Source organism: Mercurialis annua, linkage group LG1-X (genome assembly GCF_937616625.2).
Source record: "Mercurialis annua linkage group LG1-X, ddMerAnnu1.2, whole genome shotgun sequence".
In the NCBI taxonomy this organism is placed as follows: Eukaryota; Viridiplantae; Streptophyta; class Magnoliopsida; order Malpighiales; family Euphorbiaceae; genus Mercurialis; species Mercurialis annua.
The window spans coordinates 32,426,552-32,451,551 of record NC_065570.1 but is presented as its reverse complement, the minus strand read 5'-3'; the positions used below and the strand labels follow the sequence as shown (position 1 = coordinate 32,451,551).

The 25,000-nt window shown below is 38.9% G+C and overlaps 4 protein-coding genes and 1 pseudogene across 4 annotated transcripts; 3 read left to right on the top strand and 2 right to left on the bottom strand.

The window, feature by feature from the left end:
• Positions 1 to 1,197: 1,197 nt before the first annotated feature.
• LOC126660274 (uncharacterized) lies at positions 1,198 to 5,636 on the top strand (annotated as a pseudogene).
• Positions 5,637 to 5,911: 275 nt separating this feature from the next.
• Positions 5,912 to 6,687, top strand: LOC126660267 (NAD(P)H-quinone oxidoreductase subunit 6, chloroplastic). The gene has a single exon (XM_050353673.2). The coding sequence runs from the start codon at positions 6,066 to 6,068 to the stop codon at positions 6,594 to 6,596; it is 531 nt and encodes a 176-aa protein (XP_050209630.1). The 5' UTR covers positions 5,912 to 6,065; the 3' UTR covers positions 6,597 to 6,687.
• A 4,580-nt stretch (positions 6,688 to 11,267) lies between these two features.
• On the bottom strand, positions 11,268 to 14,753 carry LOC126668214 (uncharacterized). The gene is made up of 4 exons (XM_050361429.1): positions 13,825 to 14,753; positions 13,398 to 13,608; positions 12,048 to 13,304; positions 11,268 to 11,927 (listed from the first exon to the last, which is right to left on the bottom strand). The coding sequence occupies exons 1-4, from the start codon at positions 14,751 to 14,753 to the stop codon at positions 11,268 to 11,270; spliced, it is 3,057 nt and encodes a 1,018-aa protein (XP_050217386.1).
• A 4,710-nt stretch (positions 14,754 to 19,463) lies between these two features.
• On the top strand, positions 19,464 to 20,823 carry LOC126666015 (NAD(P)H-quinone oxidoreductase chain 4, chloroplastic). Its single transcript, XM_050358953.2, has one exon. The coding sequence runs from the start codon at positions 19,562 to 19,564 to the stop codon at positions 20,711 to 20,713; it is 1,152 nt and encodes a 383-aa protein (XP_050214910.1). The 5' UTR covers positions 19,464 to 19,561; the 3' UTR covers positions 20,714 to 20,823.
• On the bottom strand, positions 20,793 to 21,952 carry LOC126666017 (cytochrome c biogenesis protein CcsA-like). The gene has a single exon (XM_050358954.2). It carries the CDS (start codon positions 21,950 to 21,952, stop codon positions 20,978 to 20,980), a length of 975 nt encoding a protein of 324 aa, XP_050214911.1. The 3' UTR covers positions 20,793 to 20,977.
• Between the last annotated feature and the right edge of the window lie 3,048 nt (positions 21,953 to 25,000).

The following is a 25,000-nucleotide window of genomic DNA, read 5'->3' as shown; positions in this document are numbered from 1 at the left end:
GATGACTGCATCTTTGATGCACTTGCTAGCACTAGTACATCTGAAAATTCTTAATTGGCTAGTTGTAAATAGCCCAGACTATGAAACAAAGAATTATACTGAACTTACCTACACCGAGGTATTGACGGTGATTCTCAAATATCGCAGAACATAATCTGTTTTCGCCAATCACGAAAAAGATATTGAAGAAGATTATATGGAATTAGGTATGAAAAAACATAGACATAAAAAGAAAAACAAAAGTCATACGGAAGTCGAACTGGATTTCTTCCTAAAACGATATTTATGTTTTCAATTAAGATGGAATGGTTCTTTAAATCAAAAAATAATCAATAATATCAAAATATATTGTCTCCTGCTTAGACTGACAAATCCACGAGAAATTATTCTATCTTCTATTCAAAGGCAAGAAATAAGTCTGAATATTCTAATGGTTCAGAAAGATTTAACTCTTACAGAATTGATGAAAAAGGGAATATTGATTATCGAACCTGTCCGTCTGTCGATAAAAAATGATGGACAATTTCTTTTGTATCAAACTGTAGGTCTCATATTAGTTCATAAGAACAAACAACAAATTAATCAAAAATACAGAGACAAAATGGATTCTATTTCTATTGAAAGGCATCAAAGTCGAATTAGAAATAGAGACAAAAATAATTATGATTTAGCTGTTCCCGAAAATATTTTATCCCCGAAACGCCGTAGAGAATTAAGAATTCTAATTTCTTTGAATTTAAAAAATAAAAACAATATTCATATAAATACAAAAATTTGCAATGCTAATACTATAAAAAATGGTGGTCCCGTTTTTGCTAAAAGTAAAGATTTTGATAGAGAGAAAAATAAACTAATTAAATTCAAATTTTTTCTTTGGCCCAATTTTCGATTAGAAGATTTAGCTTGTATGGATCGTTATTGGTTCGATAGTAATAATTCCAGTCGGTTCAATATGGTAAGATCTATCCACAGTTGAATTTTTGTTAAGGGTGTTTTTCATATATATCCCATAGCATATTTGATCTATAAATGAATCAATGGAATTAGTAGAAATTTGTTCTCTTTTGTAAGCGAAGAAATATACCATCTTTTTATATCTATAACCGAATAATAAAATTGGATTTATTAATGATAAATTTTCAATTTTATTTGACAAAATTTGGAATTAGTAAATTGAATTACTAACAAAGTAGAGACTTTTGTGCATAGCAAATTAAAATGAACTGGCATTCTTTTTATTTTTTATTAATACAATATTTCTTATTTATTAATACAATAACAATATACAATACATTTTTTTATTATTACTGATCAATAAAAATAAAAACATCTTAATCTTAATTAAAAAAAGGATGAGTTCTTTTATGGTAAAAAATTCATTTATTTCGGTTATTTCACAAGAAGAAAAAGACGAAAACAAAGGATCGGTTGAATTTCAAATAGTAAGTTTCACCAATAAAATACGAAAACTTACTTCACATTTGCAATTACATAGAAAAGACTATTTATCTCAGAGAGGTTTGTGAAAAATTCTAGGAAAACGGCAACGACTGCTGTCTTATTTAGCAAAGAAAAATAGAGTACGTTATAAAGAATTAATTAGCCGATTGGATATTCGGGAATCAAAAACTCGTTAACGTGAAGAGTTTTTTTTTTGAATTATTTGATTTATTATATTTTAATATGAACTTCTTTTTATTTTCAGTAATTCATGAAAAAATGGAGCGAGGAAATCCTTATGAATGTATCAGCTACACGAAAAGACCTTATGATAGTCAATATGGGTCCCCATCACCCCTCAATGCATGGTGTCCTTCGACTCATCGTTACTCTAGACAGTGAAGATGTTATTGACTGTGAACCAATATTAGGTTATTTACACAGAGGGATGGAGAAAATTGTGGAAAATCGAACAATTATACAATATTTACCCTATGTAACACGATGGGATTATTTGACTACTATGTTCACAGAAGCAATAACAGTAAATGGTCCAGATTTGTTAGGAAATATTCAAGTGCCTGAAAGAGCTAGTTACATCAGAGTAGTTATGTTGGAATTGAGTCGTATAGCTTCTCATTTGTTATGGCTTGGTCCTTTTATGGCAGATATTGGTGCACAGACCCCTTTCTTCTATATTTTTAGAGAGAGAGAATTAGTATATGATTTATTCGAAGTTGCCACTGGTATGAGAATGATGCATAATTATTTTCGTATCGGGGGGTAGCGGCCGATCTACCTCATGGATGGATAGATAAATGTTTGGATTTTTGCGATTATTTTTCAACAGGAGTTGCTGAATATCAAAAACTTATTACGCGAAATCCTATTTTTTGGAACGAGTTGAGGGAGTAGGTGTTGTTGGTGCAGAGCAGGCAATAAATTGGGTTTTATCAGGACCAATGCTACGAGCTTCCGGAGTAGAATGGGATCTTCGCCAAGTTGATCATTATGGGTGTTATGAAGAAATTGGTTGGGAAGTCCAGTGGAAAAAAGAAGGAGATTCATTAGCTCGTTATTTAGTCCGAATTGGCGAAATGATGGAATCTATAAAAATTATTCAACAGGCTCTGGAAGGAATTCCGGGTGGGCCCTATGAGAATTTAGAAACCCGACGTTTGGAAAGGGATCCGGAATGGAATGATTTCGAATATCGATTCATTAGTAAAAAGACCTCTCCTACTTTTGAATTACCGAAACAAGAACTTTATGCGAGAGTCGAAGCCCCAAAAGGTGAATTGGGGATTTTTCTGATAGGGGATCGGAGTAGTTTTCCTTGGAGATGGAAAATTCGCCCGCCGGGTTTTATCAATTTGCAAATTCTTCCCGAATTAGTTAAAAGAATGAAATTGGCCGATATTATGACAATACTAGGTAGTATAGATATCATTATGGGAGAAGTTGATTGTTGAAATGATAATTGATACAACAGAAGTACACGCTAGCCATTCTTTTTCTAGATTAGAATCCTTAAACGAGTTCTATGGAATTATATGGGTGTTTGTCCCTATTTTGACTCTTGTATTGGGAATCACAATAGGCATACTAGTAATTGTATGGTTAGAAAGAGAAATATCTGCAGGGATACAACAACGTATTGGACCTGAATATACCGGTCCTTTAGGAGTTCTTCAAGCTCTAGCGGATGGAACAAAACTACCTTTTAAAGAGAATCTTTTTCCCTCTAGGGGGGATACTCGTTTATTCAGTATGGGACCATCCATAGCAGTCATATCAACTCTATTAAGCTATTCAGTAATTCCTTTTGGATATCACCTTGTTTTAACCGATCTAAATATTGGTATTTTTTTATGGATTGCCATTTCAAGTATTTCTCCCATTGGACTTCTTATGTCAGGGTATGGATCAAATAATAAATATTCCTTTTTAGGTGGTCTACGAGCTGCTGCTTAATCAATTAGTTATGAAATACCATTAACTCTTTGTGTGTTATCCATATCTCTACGTGTGGTTCGTTGAAACATAAACTTTTTCTTATTCCTTTCTTTTTGATTTTTAGGAAGAAGGAAAAATCAATTGAATAGATATCTTCATTTTTTATTCATCCTTTGGGTTGATGAACTAAATTGGATAGTTATATGAGTGAAAGAAAACAACTTGTCAATTTGCAGTAAAAAAAGGAGACTCATTTCCTATGTACATAGAGTAAAACAGAAATAAACATAAGAAAAGAAGACCACTTTCCCCAAGATTGGTTGATTAGTCATCCTGGCTTGAAGCGGGCTCAAAAGATCAGAGTTTTCACTATCATTTATATGTATTACCATAATGCTAACAGGTGATTGAGCAAAAATGAGTGGATGGTTAGGAACACCAAGATACACAAAGGATTCGTAATAGAGATTTTTTAAATTATTTATCTAAAAGGATATTTCGGCAAAATTTAAAAGTATATTAATTGGGGCTTTAAGTTGGTAGAAATGATCAGGCAATACTCCCCATGATTCCGATCCAGAGTATGCTCCCGCCCACCGATTAAAGAAATGACTATCAGGAACGAAATAATCCTTTCCCCTTTTTAAATCCCCTTTTTCTTTATTTTTTTTCAGAAAGAAGAATAGGAACAAAAAAAATCGAATATCTAAATACAATAAAAAATCAATCTTTTTTTTTCGTAATCGAAAACAATAGGTTGAAAAATCTTTTCGAATTTTTACAAAGAATATTTTTATAAAGAAATTATTATAAATAAATTATAAAGAGTATTTTATTGAAATTTTTTTAAGTTATGACTCAAGAAAGAAAAATTGAAACTATTAAAGGATAAGATGAATTCAGAAGTAATTTTTTGTTAGTATTATAACAGATAGAATTCCATTGCCTGAATTTTGGAATTCTGATAGGTTTATTTTATTTTGATACTATATATCCTACAAATATATTAAAATAAATAATATGATCTGGTCCTTAAATTTATTTATGGCCTTGGGGAGCCGTATGAGGTGAAAATCTCATGTACGGTTCTGTAATAGCGACGGGAACAGTGATGTTATTGCCGACTATGATTATCTAACAGTTCAAGTACCGTTGATATAGTTGAGGCACAAGCAAAATCGGATTTTTGGGGGTGGAATTTGTGGCGTCAACCTATAGGATTTATCATTTTTTTTATTTCTTCTCTAGCGGAATGTGAGAGATTGCCTTTTGATTTACCAGAAGTAGAAGAAGAATTAGTAGCGGGTTATCAAACCGAATATTCAGGTATTAAATTTGGTTTATTTTATATTGCTTCCTATCTAAATTTATTAGTTTCTTCATTATTTGTAACAGTTCTTTACTTGGGCGGCTGGAATATATCTATTCCGTATATATCCGTTCCTGATCTTTTTGAAATAAATAAAATAGGTGAAGTCTTTGAAACAACAAATGGTATCTTTATTACATTGGTTAAAACTTATTTGTTCTTGTTCATTCCTATCACTACAAGATGGACTTTACCTAGACTAAGAATGGACCAACTTTTAAATCTTGGATGGAAATTTCTTTTACCTATTTCTCTCGGGAATCTCTTATTAACAACCTCTTTCCAACTCCTTTCACTCTAAAATAAAAGAATAAAAAAGGAATATTTTTTTATATTCATGACTTGTCTTTAATTTCAAACAAGAGAAAAAAACAAATATAAAATCATTCATAAATATTCACGATATGGTCAACAAACTATACGAGCTGCACGGTATATTGGTCAAAGTTTCATGATTACCTTATCCCATGCAAATCGTTTACCTGTAACTATTCAATATCCTTATGAAAAATTAATTACATCAGAACGTTTTCGCGGTCGAATTCATTTTGAATTTGATAAATGCATTGCTTTTGAAGTATGTGTTCGGGTATGTTCTATAGATCTTCCTGTTGTTGATTGGAAATTAGAAACTGACATTAGAAAGAAACGGTTGCTTAATTACAGTATTGATTTTGGAATCTGTATATTTTGCAGCAACTGTGTTGAGTATTGTCCAACAAATTGTTTATCAATGACTGAAGAATATGAACTTTCCACTTATGATCGTCATGAATTGAATTTTAATCACATTGCTTTAGGTCGTTTACCAATGTCAGTAGTTGATGATTATACAATTCGAACAATTTTAAATTTAACTAAAAAAACATAGATAAACCACTTTTATAAAAAAAAGTACAATTAGAAAACTAAAATTGTGTTTTGATCTAAAAAGATACATAAAGGATTTCTTTCTTTTTTATTGGTCAATAAATAAAAGAATTCAAAATTCCAGCTATTGACTTGATTAATTGGTCAAAATTGCATGGCGGTTAATTTTTTTGTGAAAATTTATTAATATATTAATATATGCATATGCGTAATTCTATCCATAATTATTTTTCCATAATTTTTTCAATTTCATTTCGAATGCCTTTTTCATGAAAAAATGAGATTCGTACAGTAGCTGTACCTAGAGTAATTTACACCCCCTAGGGTTTAGGGTCTATTATAATTATAAATTATAAATAAGTTTTTCCTGGTCAGGTCAATAAGGTCATGAAAAAACAATTCAATTTTTTTATCTTTTATTTTACGTGCAATGGATTTACCTGGACTAATACACGATTTTCTTTTATTTTTTCTGGGATTAGGTCTTATATTAGGAGGTCTGGGGGTGGTATTACTTACCAACCCAATTTTTTCTGCCTTTTCGTTGGGATTGATTCTTGTTTGTATATCTTTATTCTATATTTTATCAAATTCTCATTTTGTAGCTGCTGCACAGCTCCTTATTTATGTGGGAGCCATAAATGTTTTAATTCTATTTGCCGTGATGTTCATGAATGGTTCAGAATATTACAAAGATTTTAATCTTTTTACTGTTGGAAACGGAGTTACTTCCTTAGTTTGTACAACTATTTTTGTTTCACTAATTACTATTATTCCAGATACGTCATGGTATGGGATTATTTGGACTACAAAAAAAAATCAGATTATAGAACAAGATTTAATAAGTAATGGTCAACAAATTGGAATTCATTTATCAACAGATTTTATTATTCCATTTGAATTCATTTCCTTAATTCTTTTAGTTGCTTTGATAGGTGCGATTGTTGTGCCTCGGCAGTAATAAATCTTTAGAATTAGTAACCCCCATCTATTTGTTCTATGTTATCACATTTATTTTCTTTCAATTCTATTCTATTTAATACTTTCAATTCTATTCTATTTAATATTTAAATTATTACTTGTTCGCCTGGAAATATTCCGGACTCGAATCTTTGAATTTATAATCGGGATCGGTTTGAGGTTTGATACTTTAACGAACCTATGCAGATATTCACAGGGCTTGTTTGGTTAAAAACACTTAACCACGTGATTTAAGAAGTAATAATCTGGGAGTCACGGACTCAGGCGAGATTAATACCGAAAACTACTCCTAAATTAAAACAATCCGGAGATTGCGGGATAAAAGCACTGGGCTTGGTTTTTGATTGATTGATTTGTTGATACAAAAATAATGAAGCTCTGAGCTATTTATAGCTCCTCATAATCAAGACTCCTAATTCAACTAGAACTAAAATTCTAAAAGATAAAATACTCCTAATGAGTTACAAACTCCTAATAAGAAGAAAAAAGCAATAATTAAAAGACTTTTCATTTGGGCCTGACCCCTTTGTAAGCCCACTTGAAACTCCTGACTCAGCACCCTTTTGGGCCGGTGTAAACAATGCCCCCAACAAGCCTGAAACAATTATTTTTGGGCTTGTTCTTCTCTTCAACTGGCCCAGCAACGAGGCCCGAAGCTCTGAGAAGCAGAAACAAAGGGGTGCGCATCTATTGACTCCTCGGTACCCTCTTCATGCCACATCATCACCAGCTGTCCCCCACGATGTCACACTTTGGCTCCACGACCTTTCGGCTACCTTCCATTTTGTCTTTTAAGAAAAACAACACTTCATTTCTTCTCTCACTCACTCTCTCTCTGCATTTGTGAAGTTTTCTCTCTCTAAGCAATCCCCAGTTCTTTGCTAAATCTGCTCTGGTAAGTTCTTATCCTCGTCCTCTATGCTAGGATCGCCCTCTTTAGCTTTTCGCCTTATGGAAGTGTTTTTGATTTGCAGTTACCATGGCTGCCCCAAACATGAACCTTGCTGAACAAGTATCGGTCAAGATTGACGAAGTCCGAACCAATGCCCCGAACACCGAGTTTAAGGTAATCACCGATGCTGGCGACAATCAACTTTGTGTCGGCCCAATCATTACCTCACCCAGCCATCTCTGTGACCTAGCCTCCCCCTTCCACGAGAATGCTCTTCCAAGGTTCTCCTTACCCCATCAGTCATCAGTGTGGGTTAGCACCACCTTCAGAAACTGGCCGATTGAAAACACGGGTTTCTCAAATTGGGTAGTCAGACTCTCCCCCTACTATCGCCAACTGTGGACGGACATAGGGATCTTTGATCTAATAGAACTGTGCAAGGCGAGCAGGCCCATCGCAAAACATTACATCATGGGGGCATCACTCTACTGGTCAAGCGCGATCAACTGCTTCTGTTTCAAGTCTGGGCCGATGACCATTACTCTGCTCGACCTAGCACTAATGCTGAACATCCCTATCAACGGCGAGCGTATCACTCCAAACCTCTATGCCGAGTGCCCGAAGTTCAACCTGTCAAAGGCGCAGAAGAGTTACGGTCCCTTTGTGAAGTTATTTATGGGCGAAGAACCGTATAAGCCTGATCAAAAGGAGCATATCGCCTTCTTGGCTTTCTTTCTGGCCAAGTACATACTATGCACTCCTTCTTTCCGGGTTACTGAAGACTGCTTCATGTTAGCTGCAGCACTCACCGAGGGACGCCGATGCAACCTGGGCGAATTTATTCTAGCCCACTTATATCGCTCCTTAGGTGATATTGTGCCTCTCAAAGACCCTCGCACCTTCAAGTGCCCAGGTGGCCCTCTTTGGATCGCCCAACTGTGGCTGGCAATGTACTTCCCAGAACTTTTCGAAGTTGGTCCACCCATCAAGGCCGAGCTGTGCGGTTTTCAACTAATCTCGGCCGGCACCCGACTTCCTCACATACTTGATGTGCTTCAGGTTTTCAACAACCATGCGATAAGATCGCCAGAAATGATGTGTCCCGCTCTTCAGCTGACCTATCCCCCATCTTGGCTTTTCGCCGGATGGGATATTGAGAATATGGAAGAGGCCCTTGAGGCAGACCCTAGGTTAAAACTCGGCGGTCCTTACTGGGGAAGTGCCCTTAAATCAAGAAACTTGATAGTTGGACTGGATTACGATCGTAGTGGAATTGAACCCTACTGTCCGAACTACGTGTCTCGCCAACTAGGTTTCGCTCAAGGAATTCCCTGTCCTTTATTGATCGCCTTCAATAACCGCGGGACCCATAGAACTTCTATAGAAAACTTCACTGAACTTCAGTACATAAACCGCCTAAACAAAGCTTATCTCCCCCCTTTATCCGACCTTTCTCGCCCTTCTGTCAATCCCATTCCTACTCCTGGATTCACCGACTGGTGGACTTCCATTGTCCAAACATATTTTGATTTATCGCCCAAAGAAATTCTTTCTCTTCATAATTTCGATTTACCTCCTTTAAATAGAAAACCTACTCATGCCGATTTATTTCTTTTGCAGGCCCCAAAAAGACAATCCTTCACAGGTATTATCGGCTATCATTTTGAAATTTCTCGTTTTGAACGCTTTTACAAATTCAAATTCGACCCGTTAGATCGCCCAGGAATGAACCTTAAAATGCAAGAACATAGGAGAGTAGCTCGGTCTAATTTTTATAAAAAATGGGATAAAATCTGGGAGGAAAAATATAAGCACCTGCCATACCAACTATTTATAGAAAAAGTTCGCCCTAAATTTAAGTATAAGTCTCCTCATGTTCCAAAATGTAATTATTCCACTATCACACCCATTAAGAAACCCAGGTCTAGAAAGAAGAAGGCCAAAGTTGACTTAACTGATTTAGGGGTCACATATACTGGCATCCGATGCCCACCTTACGAAGAGTCTGTGGCCGAACTGGTGCGCATCGGTTACCAGAGGATCCCAGGTATTTTGAAAATGCTTTTTTGGTTACCTTTCTTGACTATTTTTTACTAATACTCGGTGTTCCTTTTCAGTTGGTATTCCCCACTTCGAAAAAGAAGATAACTGGGAAAATGATCATGAAGAAGAGAATCCGGCGAAAAAATCCAAGAAGAAGAGGGCTGCCAAGACGTCCAGCAAAGAACCGAGGGCGAAGAAAGGGCGTGCCGAGTCTAAAGGCAAATCGGTCAAGGAGGTGTCCGAACGTAAAGGATCTCATTTATTTGACCCATCTCCTGCTGCTACCCCTTCTCAGAGCTGCCATTCGTCCTCCCGGGGCGATACACAGACTGGCGGCGATGTTCAATCCCGGGGTGAATCCCAACCTTTCGAAGGTGGAGATAACACGCAAACCTCGCTGGCCACTAGCTCACAGACTCCTAACGCTTCGGAGATTCTGAGGCGAATGGAGACCCCGCAACGTATATCCCCCTTGGCTTCAGAGTATCTCAATTTCAACGCCCAGCCTGCTGCTAAAAACTCCAAGGTACGTTGAATAATTGCTTATTTTAGACTGTTCGCCTAGCAGCTCATTTTTTATTGTGGTCAAACATGGCAGATCCCTCTAAGCCCAACCGACCCGGATGATGTGGCGGCGAAGGCGGCAGCTTTCTTGGATTCTGACAGTGATGACGATCAGCTGCCCATCCTGGAGAATGAATTGCCTGTAGAAGTGAGCAGCGGCCCTTCTGAGAATTGGGGCGATCACCTGGACATCATCTCACAGATGAAGCCTGAAGGTACTTCCATCTTCAAGTCGCCTCAAGCAGCAGAAAAGTTAAAGAAGGCTGCCACAGCACTGGCCGATGCTCCGCCAGAGGTGCTTAGTGAGAAGGCTCGTGGAGCTATGGCGAAACTATCGGCCTCTTTTCCTGCCTTCCAGAAGATTCATGATGAGTTAGCGCTCGTCCAGACCGAAGCTGACACGCTGGCGAGCCAGGAGGCCGAAGCTAAGGAGAAGCTGGAGACGCTGAAAGCTCATGTGAAGTCGGCTGTTGCGACCCTCACTACTCGCCGCGATCGTGCTAAAGCCCTTCAAGATCAACTGGCTGCTATCAAGCAAGAGCTCGACACTGAAGAGAAAGAGATCGGTGAGCTGGAGGTCTCTATGGACAAAAGCTTGCAGCAGGGGATCGACGTCAAAAAGAATCGAGGGGTTTTAAAACAGAAAATTGCAAGGGTGAAGCCGCAGGTGGACGATGCTCGCAAAGCTTTTATCACCGTTCGGAGTGAAATGGGCGACATTTTTAGCCATTTTTAAATTTTTACAAGTTCAGAACAGTTTTTAGCTTTTCGTAAGACCAGAACAATTTAGTCGCTTTGTGCGTTTGTAATGGCTCCGAATTTTAGTACCATTTGATCGGTCGGGTGGCCGTATCTTGTCTGATTTTCATCAATAATCAATGTTTATTCGGCCAGAGAGCCGTAACTTTCACTTGCATTACTTCAATGTCTGATTATTCTCATATTATCGGTCCGTAATCGGTCCGATACGAAAAGTATTTATTAAAAAGATTACAATATGTTGAGAAAAACGGAGAACCCGTCGAAAAAAACTCAACGGATGTGAAACGCCGAAACATAAATGGTACTCCCAAATGATCGGTGTTTACATAGTGTGGCCGAACACCCCCATGGATTTTCCCACTCCGGAATGGAAGTTTATAACCGATATTATTATTCTTCGGTGGCTCCAAACAACCGACGGTCTACGCCCTCCCAACAGCTAGGGACGTATTTTTTCAGGAATTGGCCGTTGATCGCCCTTTCGTGTTCTTCTCCATCAATGTTTGCCAGCAAGTAAGCACCGCCGTCTAACTTGTTGACCACAATAAAGGGGCCTTCCCAGTTCGGGCTCCATTTGCCAAGCCGAGTGTCTTTATGGCCGATAGGCAAGACTGCTTTCCATACTATGTCGCCCACCGTAAATACTTTTCGTTTTACCCGTTTGTTGTAAGCTCTCTCGACCCTTCTTTTCTGGGCTTCTAAGTGGTCCAACGCCGTCAAACGTTCTTCGTCAAGGTCAAGAGAATCTATCACCATCTTGTCAAAGTAGTCCTCTTTGGACAACTCGCTCTGGTATCTGCGGCGAGTGGACGTGACGGTCAGCTCCATTGGCAACATCGCATCGTAACCATAAACCAGCCTGAAAGGCGAGGTCCCAGTGGCTGACTTCTGACTGGTTCTATTCGCCCAAACAGCTTCTGATAAAAGCACATGCCATTGCCTTGGGTTTTCTTCAATCATCTTTTGAACTATGAGCTTGATGGCTTTGTTCGTGGCTTCGGCTTGCCCGTTGGCCTGGGCGTAGTACGGTGTTGAGTGCAACATTTTTATCTTCATTTGGGAGGCCCACCAACTTATATCGCTTCCTGTGAACATCGTCCCTTGATCTGTGGTTATGGACTCGGGCAAGCCGTGTCGGTGGACGATGTATTCTTTGAAGAACTTGATCACCGCTTCTTGTGTCGGCGATTTCAAAGGTTTAGCTTCGACCCACTTGGTGAAGTAACAGGTGGCGATAATCACAAAAGTATGACCATCAGTCGAGCCGGGGTATACTTTCCCTATCAAGTCGACCGCCCATCCTCTGAATGGCCACGGCTTGATGATGGAGTGCAGGTCTTCGGCCGGGACGTGTTGTACTGGGCCGAATTTCTGACAGGCTTCGCAACCTTTGGCATATCTTATGCAGTCTTGTTCCATTTTCGGCCAATAAAAACCGTATTTATGGATGAGCCACCTCATTCTGGGGCCCGCCTGGTGGGCGCCTGCTATACCTTCGTGCACTTCGGCCATAGCAAGCATTGCCTCTCTTGGACCGATGCATCTGAAGAGTAGCCCTTCAAAACCCTTCTTATATAATTCGCCCGCTAAGACCACGTAACTAAGGGCTAAAGTCCTCAACCTCCTATTCGTGGCGTCTGGTTTTTCGAACCACTTCAGGAGCTCGTCCCTCCAATCTTGGGTGACGTCCAGCTGGTAAACCGAGAATTGTCTTTCGTCGATTGTGATGCCCCCGGTGTGGAGGTTCGGTGTTTCCCTCTCTATAGCGTCGAACTCTTGGTTTACCTTGTAACCACTACCGTGCTGAGCTAGGTCGTTTGCAACGCCGTTATCGGCCCTCTCTGTGTATTCTATCCTTGTATCCTGAAAGCCTTCGATCAGGTGTTTCGCCTTGTTGCAATACCTCACCAACAGCTCGGACTCGCATTTGAATTCTCCTGTCACTTGTTTAATGACTAGCAAAGAATCTCCTTTTACACTAATCGCCTTCGCCCCTAGCTCGGCTAAGATCTCGAAACCGAATATGAGGGCCTCATATTCCGCTTGATTGTTGGTACATTCAAATTGGAGTCTGAATGACAACTGGTAGGATGCCCCCAAGGGCGTAACGATGTGTACTCCCGCGCCTGCCCCCTGGCTTGTCCTGGATCCGTCGAACCACATCTTCCACACGGCGATGTCGAAGGACGTGATGTCTACTCGACCAGGTGTCTCTTCCATGAGGGTAATACCAGGGTGATCGGCCAAGAAGTCTGCCAACACTTGTCCTTTTACTGCTCTTTGAGGAACGTACACCAGTGTAAACTCGGACATTGCAATCGCCCATTTTCCAATCCGATTCCTCAGGTATGGCTTCGATAAGATATACTTGATGATATCGGTCTGGGATAATACATACACAACGACCGGCAACATATAGTATCGCAGCTTGCAGCATGTGAAGTACAGGCATAGACACATTTTTTCCATGTCGGTATAGCGAATCTCTGTGTCCGTCAATCCTCGGCTTAAGTAGTAGACTGCTCTTTCGACCCCATCGTCCTCTTGGGCGAGCATACATCCTAGGGACTCGTGTGCAGCCGATAGGTATAGCAACAATGGCTTGTTCGGCTTTGGAGGGGTCATAACAGGAGGTTTTGCCAAGTAACCTTTCAAATCGTCGAAAACCCGCTGTTGCTCGTCCGTCCATATCCACTCGTCGGTCTCTTTTCCTCTTAGCAAAACACTCCAGCTGCGAAGTCGGCCCGCTGTGTTTGCTATGAATCTTCTTAGGAAATTGATTTGACCGATGAGTCTCTGGAGCTGCTTCTTGGTTTTGGGTGGTTCAGCATTGATAATCGCCTTGGCTTTGTTCTTGTCTATTTCTACTCCCCGCTGGTGAACCAAGAAACCCAAGAAGTTTCCAGCCGAAACGCCGAACGCGCATTTCAGAGGATTCATTTTTAACCCATTACGTCGTATACGCTCGAAACCTTTCCGGAGATCGGCCAAATGAACTTCGCCGGTATTTGACTTGATTACGACATCGTCGATGTAGACCTCAAGGCATTCAAGGCCTCTGAACATCTTGTTCATCGCCCTCTGATATGTTGCCCCTGCGTTTTTCAAGCCAAAGGGCATCACGACCCATTCGTACGCTCCGATCGGCCCGGGGCATCTAAAAGCCGTTTTGGAGATGTCTTCTTTGCTGATTGGAACTTGGTTGTACCCGGAATGTGCATCAAGGAAACTGAGTATCGTGTGTCCTGCTGCCCTGTCTATCAGCATATCGGCCACAGGCATCGGGTATTCGTCCTTAGGTGTAGCCAGGTTGAGGTTCCGAAAGTCTACACATACTCGTAGCTTCCCGTTTTTCTTCATCACCGGCACGATGTTAGAGAGCCATTCGGTGTATTGGGCTTCCCGAATAAACTTGGCATCTTCCAGCCGCTTAATCTCATCTTGTATGAGAGTATCCACTTCCCTGGACATTCGCCGGGGAGGTTGCCGAAATGGCCGAAACCCACTCTTTAATGGAAGCTTATGTTCGGCGATGTCAGGATCCAGGCCCGGCATTTCCTCGTACGACCAGGCAAAACAGTCGCGGAACTCAGTGAGTAGGGCGATCAGTTGCTCTTTGAATCCTTTTTCCAGTCCTGCGTTGATGTATATGGGTTTAGGCGATTCATCCGTCCCCAGATTGATTTCGAGGAGATCGTCCTGTACTTGGGCGGGATCATCTTCTAACTTCCCGGTTGCCAATCGTATGTCCCCAATCCGCAGCGATCCTGTTGGGTCTTGCTCCTGGTCCTCATAGATGCATTCGGCCGAACCAATATCGTACAGCGAGGCTAACTGTCTAATTTTCTCCCTCAATTCTTTATGCCGTGCTATCATTTTTAATCTTTGAGGATGGTGGATCGGCCTTTGCCCCCAAGGGTTACTGATACCGGCCGATCCGAGTTAACAAGCAAGCGAGGAATGCTCGTTTCTCCTTTCGAACTAAGGGATTGTATGTTACGCACCTCTTCATCGTATAAACGTGCTTCGAGTACGTTATGGTCCTCGCCGAAGGGGTTGGGGTCACCCTGCACAACTTCAGCCTCGCCGTCATCTCGCCATATGAAGAGCATCTGATGCATAGTTGAGGGTATACACATGTTGGAGTGTATCCAATCGCGGCCGAGCAAAATGTTGTAGTTGCTCCGGGCGTTGACCACGAAAAACCCTTCTTCGGTTTCTACTCGCCCTACCTTAATTCTGAGGGTAATGTACCCCTCGGCCGGCGTCTCGCCCCCTGCGAAGTCAGTCATGTAAACGTCGGTTGGGTCAAGCTGATCCCGAGTTATGCCCAATTTTTTGAGCATTTTCGCCGGTAGTATGTTGACGCCAGCCCCGTTGTCGATGAGGACTCTGTTAATCGATACCCCGTTTAGATCGGCCTTGATGTATAGCGGCCGAATATGCCTGGTCATCCTTGTTGGAGGTTTACTGAGGGATACTACCGCGGTATCATCGGCGCTATCTCCTTCTGGTACGATTACATCGCCTTCCAACGTTGCCTTCTGCCCTGGTTTACTTCTGTATGAGTTGGGAAGCGTGACCACTTTCACTCCGTATTCGTCCCTTACCACCGGGACCCAGGCTTTCAACACGCCTTTCTTGTGCGAAACGATTACCTCGCGGTCTTTGGGCAATCTTGCTTTAAGCTGGCCGTCGTGGTGCGATACCAGTACGTCCTTGTAGGACGATCGGCCGCTGGAATCTTTGTCATCCTTGTGAACTACTGCCGCAGCAGACACATCGGCCGTCTGTTTTTCGCTCTTTGGCATCCATACCTTCCTTACCTTGGCATTTCGCCTATCAGGTGATTTGGCGTCTGCGTCGGCCGGGTTCCTTGCCCCCAGTCTCTCGGTTATTGGCCTACTTCCGCGCTGCTCTCTGGGAGTCGAATCTGCCCCGTGATTCGCCCGCGACTCTTGTCGCAGCCTTTGCATTCGCCTCTTCTGGGTTTTCGTCATACGAGGGGTCTCCTCCGTTGGCCGAAATATCCTCTTGAATACATTAGTGGCAGGCCTCCGTTGTGGCTCATGCCTCTGCCATTGTTCTGTGGGCGATTTCGGTTTAAAGGTCTTGGGATGCTTCCTCGTGTTATCGCTTCCTCTGACCTTAAAACACGTACTGCATGATGGGCACGTCATATCTGCAGTAGGCGAGTTATACCGCTTCCTCTTCTGTTGTTGAGGTTGCCTTTTTTCTCCTCGCCACTTAGAACCGTCGGTCTCTACCCTCGGCTTGGGTCTTCTTGGATTCCACTTACTCCGTATCTGCCCTTGCTCTAGGTAGCAATCGAAGTGAGGCCGAACGGTGTTAATGGACACGCATTTTACATCGGCCTCTTTCTTCGTTGGGAAGAGAAGTTTCCCTTCGTTAATTGCCTTCTGGATCACATTTCTGAAATTTACGCAATTGTTCGTACTGTGCCTCCAGGAATTGTGGTACTTGCAGTAATCTTTACCGACCAGCTCCTCCGTCGGTGGAATCGTATGACCTTCGCTCAGGGCGATCTGCCCATCCTTCAACAGGGCATCGAATATGTCGTCGGCCTTAGTCAGGTCGAATGAATACTCTTTTTGTACCACCGCGGTCTTATTCCTTTTGACAAAGCCAGGCTTTCGCAAGGCCGAACATTCCAGGGGTTTCGTTCCCAAAAATTCGGCCATGTTGACTTCATCCTCGGAACCACTATCCTCGCTATCGGACACCACGGCCACGTCAAGCTGGTCTTTGTAATAGGTCCCTTTGGATGCGCCTCTCCTCTGTTCTTTCTCCTGGAGGAGTCTTTCATAGCTCGTCACCCTGTTCGTTAGCTCGAACAAGTCCCGAAACCTGTGGCCCTCGAAATGCTCCCTCATGGCGAAACTCATTCCTCTTACCACCATCGGTACGCAATCGGCCTCTGACATTTTGGTGGAGCACCTAGTCCTGAGATTTCTAAATCGGCCGATATACTTTTCTGCCGACTCACTCGGTAGCTGTGAGATTCGGGCGAGGTCGGCCAAGGTGACATCAGGTGGTGCCCTGTAAAACTCTTCATGGAAGAGGATTTCGAGGTCCTTCCATGTGTCCACCGAATTGGGCGACAATCTAGAATACCATGTAAACGCCATCTTTGTCAAAGAGCTGGCGAAAAGCCGGAGCTTCCAGAAATCATGAGCGGCTGCTTCGCCGCACTGGGCTGAAAACCGGGCGACATGTTCAACCGTCGATTGGCCCTTCTCCTCGCCCGAAAACAAACTGAACTCTGGCACTTTATACCCCCTTGGGAAAGGATATAACTTGTCGATCCAGTCTGGATACGGTTTCATGTACGATGGGCGAGGCATAGGTCGCAGATCCACTCCGAGCCTTTCTAGCATGTCCACGAGTTGCCCTTGATTGTATATACTTGGATCGCCTCCCTCGGAATACGGTCGTTCGCCCGTGTTGGGCTCCTGGGTGTTGGCTCCAGTAGCTCCCCCTTGTGGTCTCGCCTCGCCTTGTGGGTTGGACGAGCTTGCTCCCGGGTGATCGGCCCTTCCTGAGAACTCGGCCTCATTCCTCGTTAAGAGCTTAACGGAACCATATGTATACCCCATCTTGTTGGGTTGTTGTTCGGCCGAACCACCTGGTTGACCAAAACGGCTCGGTGTTTGGTTCTGTTCGGCCCTCCTGTATCCTTGATCGGCCGCGGATTGCCCAGAAAATAATCGCCCTAGGTTTTCCATTGCCTTATTGAGGCCATCTAAGTTCCCTTGGATCTGCCTCTGGACCGACGTTTGGTCGGCCATGATGTTCCTCATCACTTCGGACATCTGATGCATAGCACCGTCGAACATTTGCTTGTTCTCTTGCGCTATTTCGCCCCTCATGGCCGAGAAGTCGGCCTGTGATAAAGAAGGGCGAGAGGGAGGAAGCTGGCGCGAGTAGTCTATCATGTCATCGGTCGCGTCGTCGACCTTGTCCTTAGGTAGGCTCCCCTCGGTGTCCGTTGTATTCGGCACCTTGCTTGATTGGTTCACCTGTTTATCCTTGGCCATGGTTTCTGATCTATCCGAATCTGATTCGTCTACTATGTCACCTTCCTTCCGTTGTTGTCGGCGTATGGACCGAGCGTGCCTGGAATCGTCCTTAAAGTCCGTTTTTGTGCTAACCATAAACTGTGTCCCCAGTGGAGTCGCCAAAAGATGTTCGCCTGGAAATATTCCGGACTCGAATCTTTGAATTTATAATCGGGATCGGTTTGAGGTTTGATACTTTAACGAACCTATGCAGATATTCACAGGGCTTGTTTGGTTAAAAACACTTAACCACGTGATTTAAGAAGTAATAATCTGGGAGTCACGGACTCAGGCGAGATTAATACCGAAAACTACTCCTAAATTAAAACAATCCGGAGATTGCGGGATAAAAGCACTGGGCTTGGTTTTTGATTGATTGATTTGTTGATACAAAAATAATGAAGCTCTGAGCTATTTATAGCTCCTCATAATCAAGACTCCTAATTCAACTAGAACTAAAATTCTAAAAGATAAAATACTCCTAATGAGTTACAAACTCCTAATAAGAAGAAAAAAGCAATAATTAAAAGACTTTTCATTTGGGCCTGACCCCTTTGTAAGCCCACTTGAAACTCCTGACTCAGCACCCTTTTGGGCCGGTGTAAACATTACTATTTAAATAAAAGATTATTTATATATAAATAATCTTTATATTTGATTTATTATCTATCTATTTCTTTATTCTGTACTTGGAATATTTTTATTCTAGTCAATCCAATCTGTTGATGTTGAATTGTTTTCATATTGAAATAAATCAAAATTGATAAGGAGTTAGTCAATGATGCTCGAACATGTACTTGTTTTGAGTGCCTATTTATTTTCTATCGGTATCTATGGATTGATCACGAGTAGAAATATGGTTAGAGCCCTTATGTGCCTTGAACTTATACTAAATTCAGTTAATATGAATTTTGTAACATTTTATGATTTTTTTGATAGTCGCCAATTAAAAGGAAATATTTTTTCAATTTTTGTTATAGCTATCGCAGCCGCTGAAGCAGCTATCGGACTAGCTATTGTTTCGTCAATTTATCGTAATAGAAAATCAACCCGTATCAATCAATCAAATTTGTTGAATAAGTAGGATTAATCATCTAGAATATAATTTCATTTTCATATTCATTAATTCGATTGATAGATACGTAACTTATCCGATCATGTTTGTGAAAACATGCGAAATTAAAGTATCTCGGCTCTATCTCACGAGTCAATCCAGAATTCAATAGAAAAATTCTGATAAATCATTGATTCATCTGTTGTCTAAATATATGATGACTCATTTAGAAATTTACTAGATTGAAATTTTATGACGTTAAAAAAATTAAAAATCCAATGTCGCATTCAGTAAAGATTTATGATACATGTATAGTGTGTACTCAATGTGTCCTTTTAATAACTTATGCGTTCTCTTATTATTTCCAATTGGACGACCCATTAATCCAATTAACAGAAGATTATAAATGGATCCAATTTTTTGATTTTTATTGGAGATTGGGAATAGATGGATTTTCTTTAAGCCCTATTTTACTGACAGGATTTATTACTACTTTAGCTACTTTAGCGGCTTGGCCAATTACCCGGGATTCCCGATTATTTCATTTTCTGATGTTAGCAATGTATAGTGGTCAAATAGGATTATTTTCTTCTCAAGATCTTTTGCTTTTTTTTTATCATGTGGGAGTTCGAATTAATTCCTGTTTATCTACTTCTATCCATGTGGGGGGAAAGAAACGTCTGTATTCAGCTACAAAGTTTATTTTGTATACTGCCGGAGGTTCCGTTTTTTTGTTAATGGGAGCCTTGGGTATCGCTTTATATAGCTCCAATGAACCAAGATTCCATTTTGAAACATCAGCCAATCAATCCTATACCATAGCACTAGAAATATTTTTTTATATTGGATTTCTTATTGCTTTTGCTGTCAAATCGCCGATTATACCCTTACATATATGGCTACCAGACACCCATAGGGAAGCACATTACAGTACTTGTATGCTTCTAGCCGGAATCTTATTAAAAATGGGGGCGTATGTGTTGGTTCGAATCAATATGGAATTATTACCTCATGCTCATTCTATCTTTTCTCCCTGGTTGATAATAGTGGGCGTGACACAAATAATTTATGCAGCTTCAACATCTCTAGGTCAACGAAATTTAAAAAAAAGAATAGCCTATTCTTCTGTATCTCATATGGGTTTCATAATTATAGGAATTTGCTCTATAAGTGATATGGGACTTAATGGAGCCATTTTACAAATAATATCACATGGGTTTATTGGTGCTACGCTTTTTTTCTTAGCAGGAACGAGTTATGATAGAATACGTCGTGTGTATCTTGACGAAATGGGCGGAATGGCTCCCTTAATGCCAAAAATATTCACGACATTTAGTATCTTATCGCTAGCTTCTCTTGCATTACCGGGCATGAGCGGTTTTTTTGCGGAATTGGCAGTATTTTTTGGAATAATTACTGGTCAAAAATATCCTTTAATATCAAAAATCATAATTACTTTTGGAATGGCAGTTGGAATGATATTAACTCCTATTTATTTATTATCTATGTTACGCCAGATGTTTTATGGATACAAGCTGTTTAATGCTCCAAACTCTTATTTTTTTGATTCTGGACCCAGGGAGTTATTTGTTTCGATCTCCATCCTTCTTCCTGTAATAGGTATTGGCATTTATCCGGATTTCCTTTTCTCATTATCAGTTGACAGGGTCGAAGCTCTTTTTTCTAATTATTTTTATAGATAGTTTTTCTAAAAAAAAAAACTCAAAAAAATCCCAGGATTTAAAAAAATTTAAAATCGTTAAGGAAAAAAACTTCTTTCTCTTTTTTCGTCTCTTAAATTAAAGTAAAAAAACGGAATTGTAACTTAATTTTTGGGATGTGTGAGAACTTTTTGAACCATTAGATTACTTGATTCAAAAAGTTCTCAACGGCTTACCTGAAGCTTCTTGTATATATGCTTTGCTGTCCTATAAAGTTGCATTCGTTAGACCCTTTCTTCAATTCAATTATATATTAATTGTTAATGTAAACGAACCATAACTATGCAGGCCTATTCCTAATAAATTAACTCCAAAATAGCATATCCAAATTATAAGAAAACCCATAGCAGCGACAATTGCGGAATTTACACCCTCCAAATTTTTATTTGTTCGGGTATGCAAATAAATTGCAAATATGGTCCACGTAATAAATGCCCAAGTTTCCTTGGGATCCCAATTCCAATATGACCCCCATGCTTCATTAGCCCAGACTGCTCCTGAAAGAATATCTATGGTTAAAAAGATAAACCCTATACTTATAATACGAGAACCCCAATCATCTAATTGTTGAATCAATTGAAATCTGTAATAATTCTTAGAAGAAAGAAAAGAAATATTTCTTAAAGGACTCTCCCTTTCCGCCATATATTGTATCTCACTAAAGGAAAATGAATCATTTAATAAATTATTGGTTTTATCAATATCAAGGATTCTTATGATTTTTCCAAATGTGATTACTAGAAATGCTACTGATAATAATGATCCACACAAAAGAGCTGCATAGCCTAGTATCATCATACTTACGTGCATCATTAACCACTGGGATTGAAGAGCGGGCACTAATATTTTGGATTGATGCGTGTTAATTAAAAGACCTGAAGTAGCAAACCCTTGGGTTAAAAATGTGCTTGGCGCGGTTATTGCTCTTAAATAATTTTTATGTTTTTTAAAATACGGAATCATATGAATAATGGAAAAAGCCCATGAAAGAAAGATTAATGATTCATATAAATCACTTAATGGTAAATGGCCCAAAAAAATCCAGCGAGTAACTAATAATTCTGTTATACAGAAAAAAGAAGTTATCATGCCTTTTTCTGACGAATCATATAATTCGACGAATTCATCAACTACTAAAGTTATCAAATGAATTGTAATTACAAGTGACACGACTGAAAAAGATATATGAGTTAATATATGTTCTAAAGTTGAAAATATCATAAAAAAATTTAATTAAATTAAATCCAAAAATTCAATCAAAAAAGCAAAAAGCAGGAGCGTTCTTTAATTAGAAATTAAGAATTGAATTCTTTATAGGATTTAGTATATTCTTTTGAAGTTGAAAATTACAGGATGTTGTGCCGCTACTCGGACTCAAACCGAGATGCTCTAGCACTGCTTCCTAAGAGCAGCGTGTCTACCGATTTCACCATAGTGGCTTGCTCGAAATCATTATAATCTCTTTTTATTTAATCGTCGAGCTTGAAGAAATCAACTTAATGCAATATTTTTAAAAAAATTAAAATTAATGAAGTAAAATTCAGTTAATAATAAAAAAATGCTTATATAATTTCAAATTTAATATATAACTTGATCCATTCTAATTGCAAGCGTAAGCATAAAGTAGATCATTTCAAATTGACACATTTTTTCTAAAGAGGAAAAGTGCTTTTTTTATTAATTAGATTTCAAGTTCAAAATTTGAAACTTAATCCATTTTTGTAAGGGTCAATTTTTTTGACTAAAGGTTTTAGAGTTCCTCCTTCAAATAGTAGAAAAAAGATAAAACTTATGAATGTTTCATATTGTGATTATGTTGTAACAAATGGGTCGATGGGAAAAATAAAATGAAAATAATAATCCCCATCCCGAAAATGATCAAATATCCTAACAATAAAAAGAAAGACAAAACTTTGTGTCTTCTCTTTTTTTGTTTGTAAAAAAGTATTATTTTTCAAATTCAGTAGAAAAAAGAGTTTTTTTCTACATATTAAAAAGCAAAAGGGCTACAATTTCATATCAAAACATAAAAAAAGAAAATTCTTTATTCTATATTTTTATTATATATATTTTTATTCTTATATATATCTTATATATATTTTTTATTTCTATTAGAAAATTAGATTCAAATTTTTTAGAAATTATAAACAATAAACAGAAATTATTTGAAATTATAAACACTAAATGAAATTACATCTTTTCTCATGTCAAGTCAAATCAAATTATCCCGACCTTTTCTTTTTATTTTTTTTGTTGCACAGAAAAACTTTTTGAATTACCTGTAGAAAGAAATTTCACTAATGAAAAAGCTTTCAATACTGCCCAATATCCCTTTTTTTTCAAACATTTTTTCGAATATGGTTTTTTGATCTAGAAGTGCGCTTTTTTGGAACTGCCATAATAAAAAAAAATTATTGTTATAGTTGGATGTGAAAGACATTTATTGTTCAAAACAAAATCGTTCCTTACTATTCATTAGCTATGAATTTAGTTTCTCAATTAGACTCTTTTCAAAAAAGAAGTCTATCCATTTATTTATTTATATTTCTGTCTTTTTTCATTATATTCCATATATACATGAAATAAATACAGTAATCAAGTTTAAGACTCTCATTTTTTTATCCTAATAAAAAAAACTTTAACTTCATTTAATTTGTTAAAAAAAGGAAAAAATGAACAATTCTTTGCTTTTATCTTAGGCAAAGGAAAAGTTTCAAATAGGATAGTTTTTTGTACAAACATAATGAAAGGCAATAAATCCGTTCCAAAATGTACTAGTTAATAATTCTAAATAACAGAACTCAAATAAATAATTATTTTGATCCGGTAAAATCCTTTTTTTATTTCTATCTTTTTATTATTTCTATCCAAAAAAACCATTTTTCTTATATCTTATAATTGTAATTGTTAGAATTATTTATCCTTTCTCTATGCATATAAAAACATGTAATTATGCAATTAATTTAATAATTAATTATTATTTATTAATATAATTCATTTTTTTTGAATAAGTTTTTTTCACTAGTATTTTGATTTGACCAATTTTAACTTTTGAATTTAAATTTAAATATTTAATATGTAAAGTAGTTTTGAAAATTCAAGCCACGTGTCTAATATTTTATTAGACGGGAGTAGGTAAATTAAATTTAAAGATAAATTTAATTTACAAGTGTCCCTAAATTTTTAATATGGCTATAGGATTGTAAATTTAAATTTCTAGAATTTAAATTTGATTAGTTATATAGTTAACGGAGAGAATATGGATTTATGAATTGGGTGCAGAATAATTCATAAGTCCCTAGCGAATATTTTTGGTGCTAATATTCGCGAAATATTTTAAAAAGGTTATCGTGAAAATTTGATAAAATTTGGAAGCAGAAATTTTATCAAGCGCAGTCAATGCGGACTTAATAAATCAAAAATGATTTATTAAGAATAAAATATAAGTCGGATGGGAATAAAAATAATATTTTTATTCTTTCTATATTTTATTAGATTTTTGGTAAAATTTTCACGAAATTTGGAAGTCGTTTTCGTTTTGGCTACGAACGACTAGTTTAGAAGTTGGTTTAAAGTGCATGATTGAGCTAGTACTAAAACGCACTTTAACCAATACTATATATATCATTCATTAGCTATCAAATAAGAGGCAAAGCCTCATTTCCTTCTTTGAAGAAAGAAGATAGAGCTGCTTAAGCTCTCAGTGCACGCGAAACTTAGGGTTTCGGCCGCTTCGCTCGTTTCTCGATTCTAACTCCATTTCTTCAACGATTACTCAAGTAATCGAGGTAGTATACCCGTATTAAACGTTTATTTTGATATATTTTGACATATTTCGAATATATATTCGTTTATAAACGGTTACCGTATCGAATCGAACGTAAACGTATTAGTTTTACGTTTCGAACGTGAATATGGATAGATTGGAATGTGTATACGTGTTAGGGGCGGAAAAATGGAGTTAAAGCACGTCGGAAAGCCCGGGAAATCAACTTTCCCGGGGCTGTGCACTCGGGTGCACGAACGTGCACCATTTGGTGCACGAACGTGCACCATGAGAGGGTGCACGAACGTGCACCCAAGGTGCACGAACGTGCACCATCTGGGGTGCACGAACGTGCACCAATTGTGCACGATCGTGCACTGCCCTGGGGTGCACGATCATGCACCCAAGGTGCACGATCGTGCACCGTGCCGAGACGCTGACGGATAGGGATTTGTTTTTGGGCTTTTTGCCCTAAGAACTTGACGTAGTTTCGTTGATTCGAA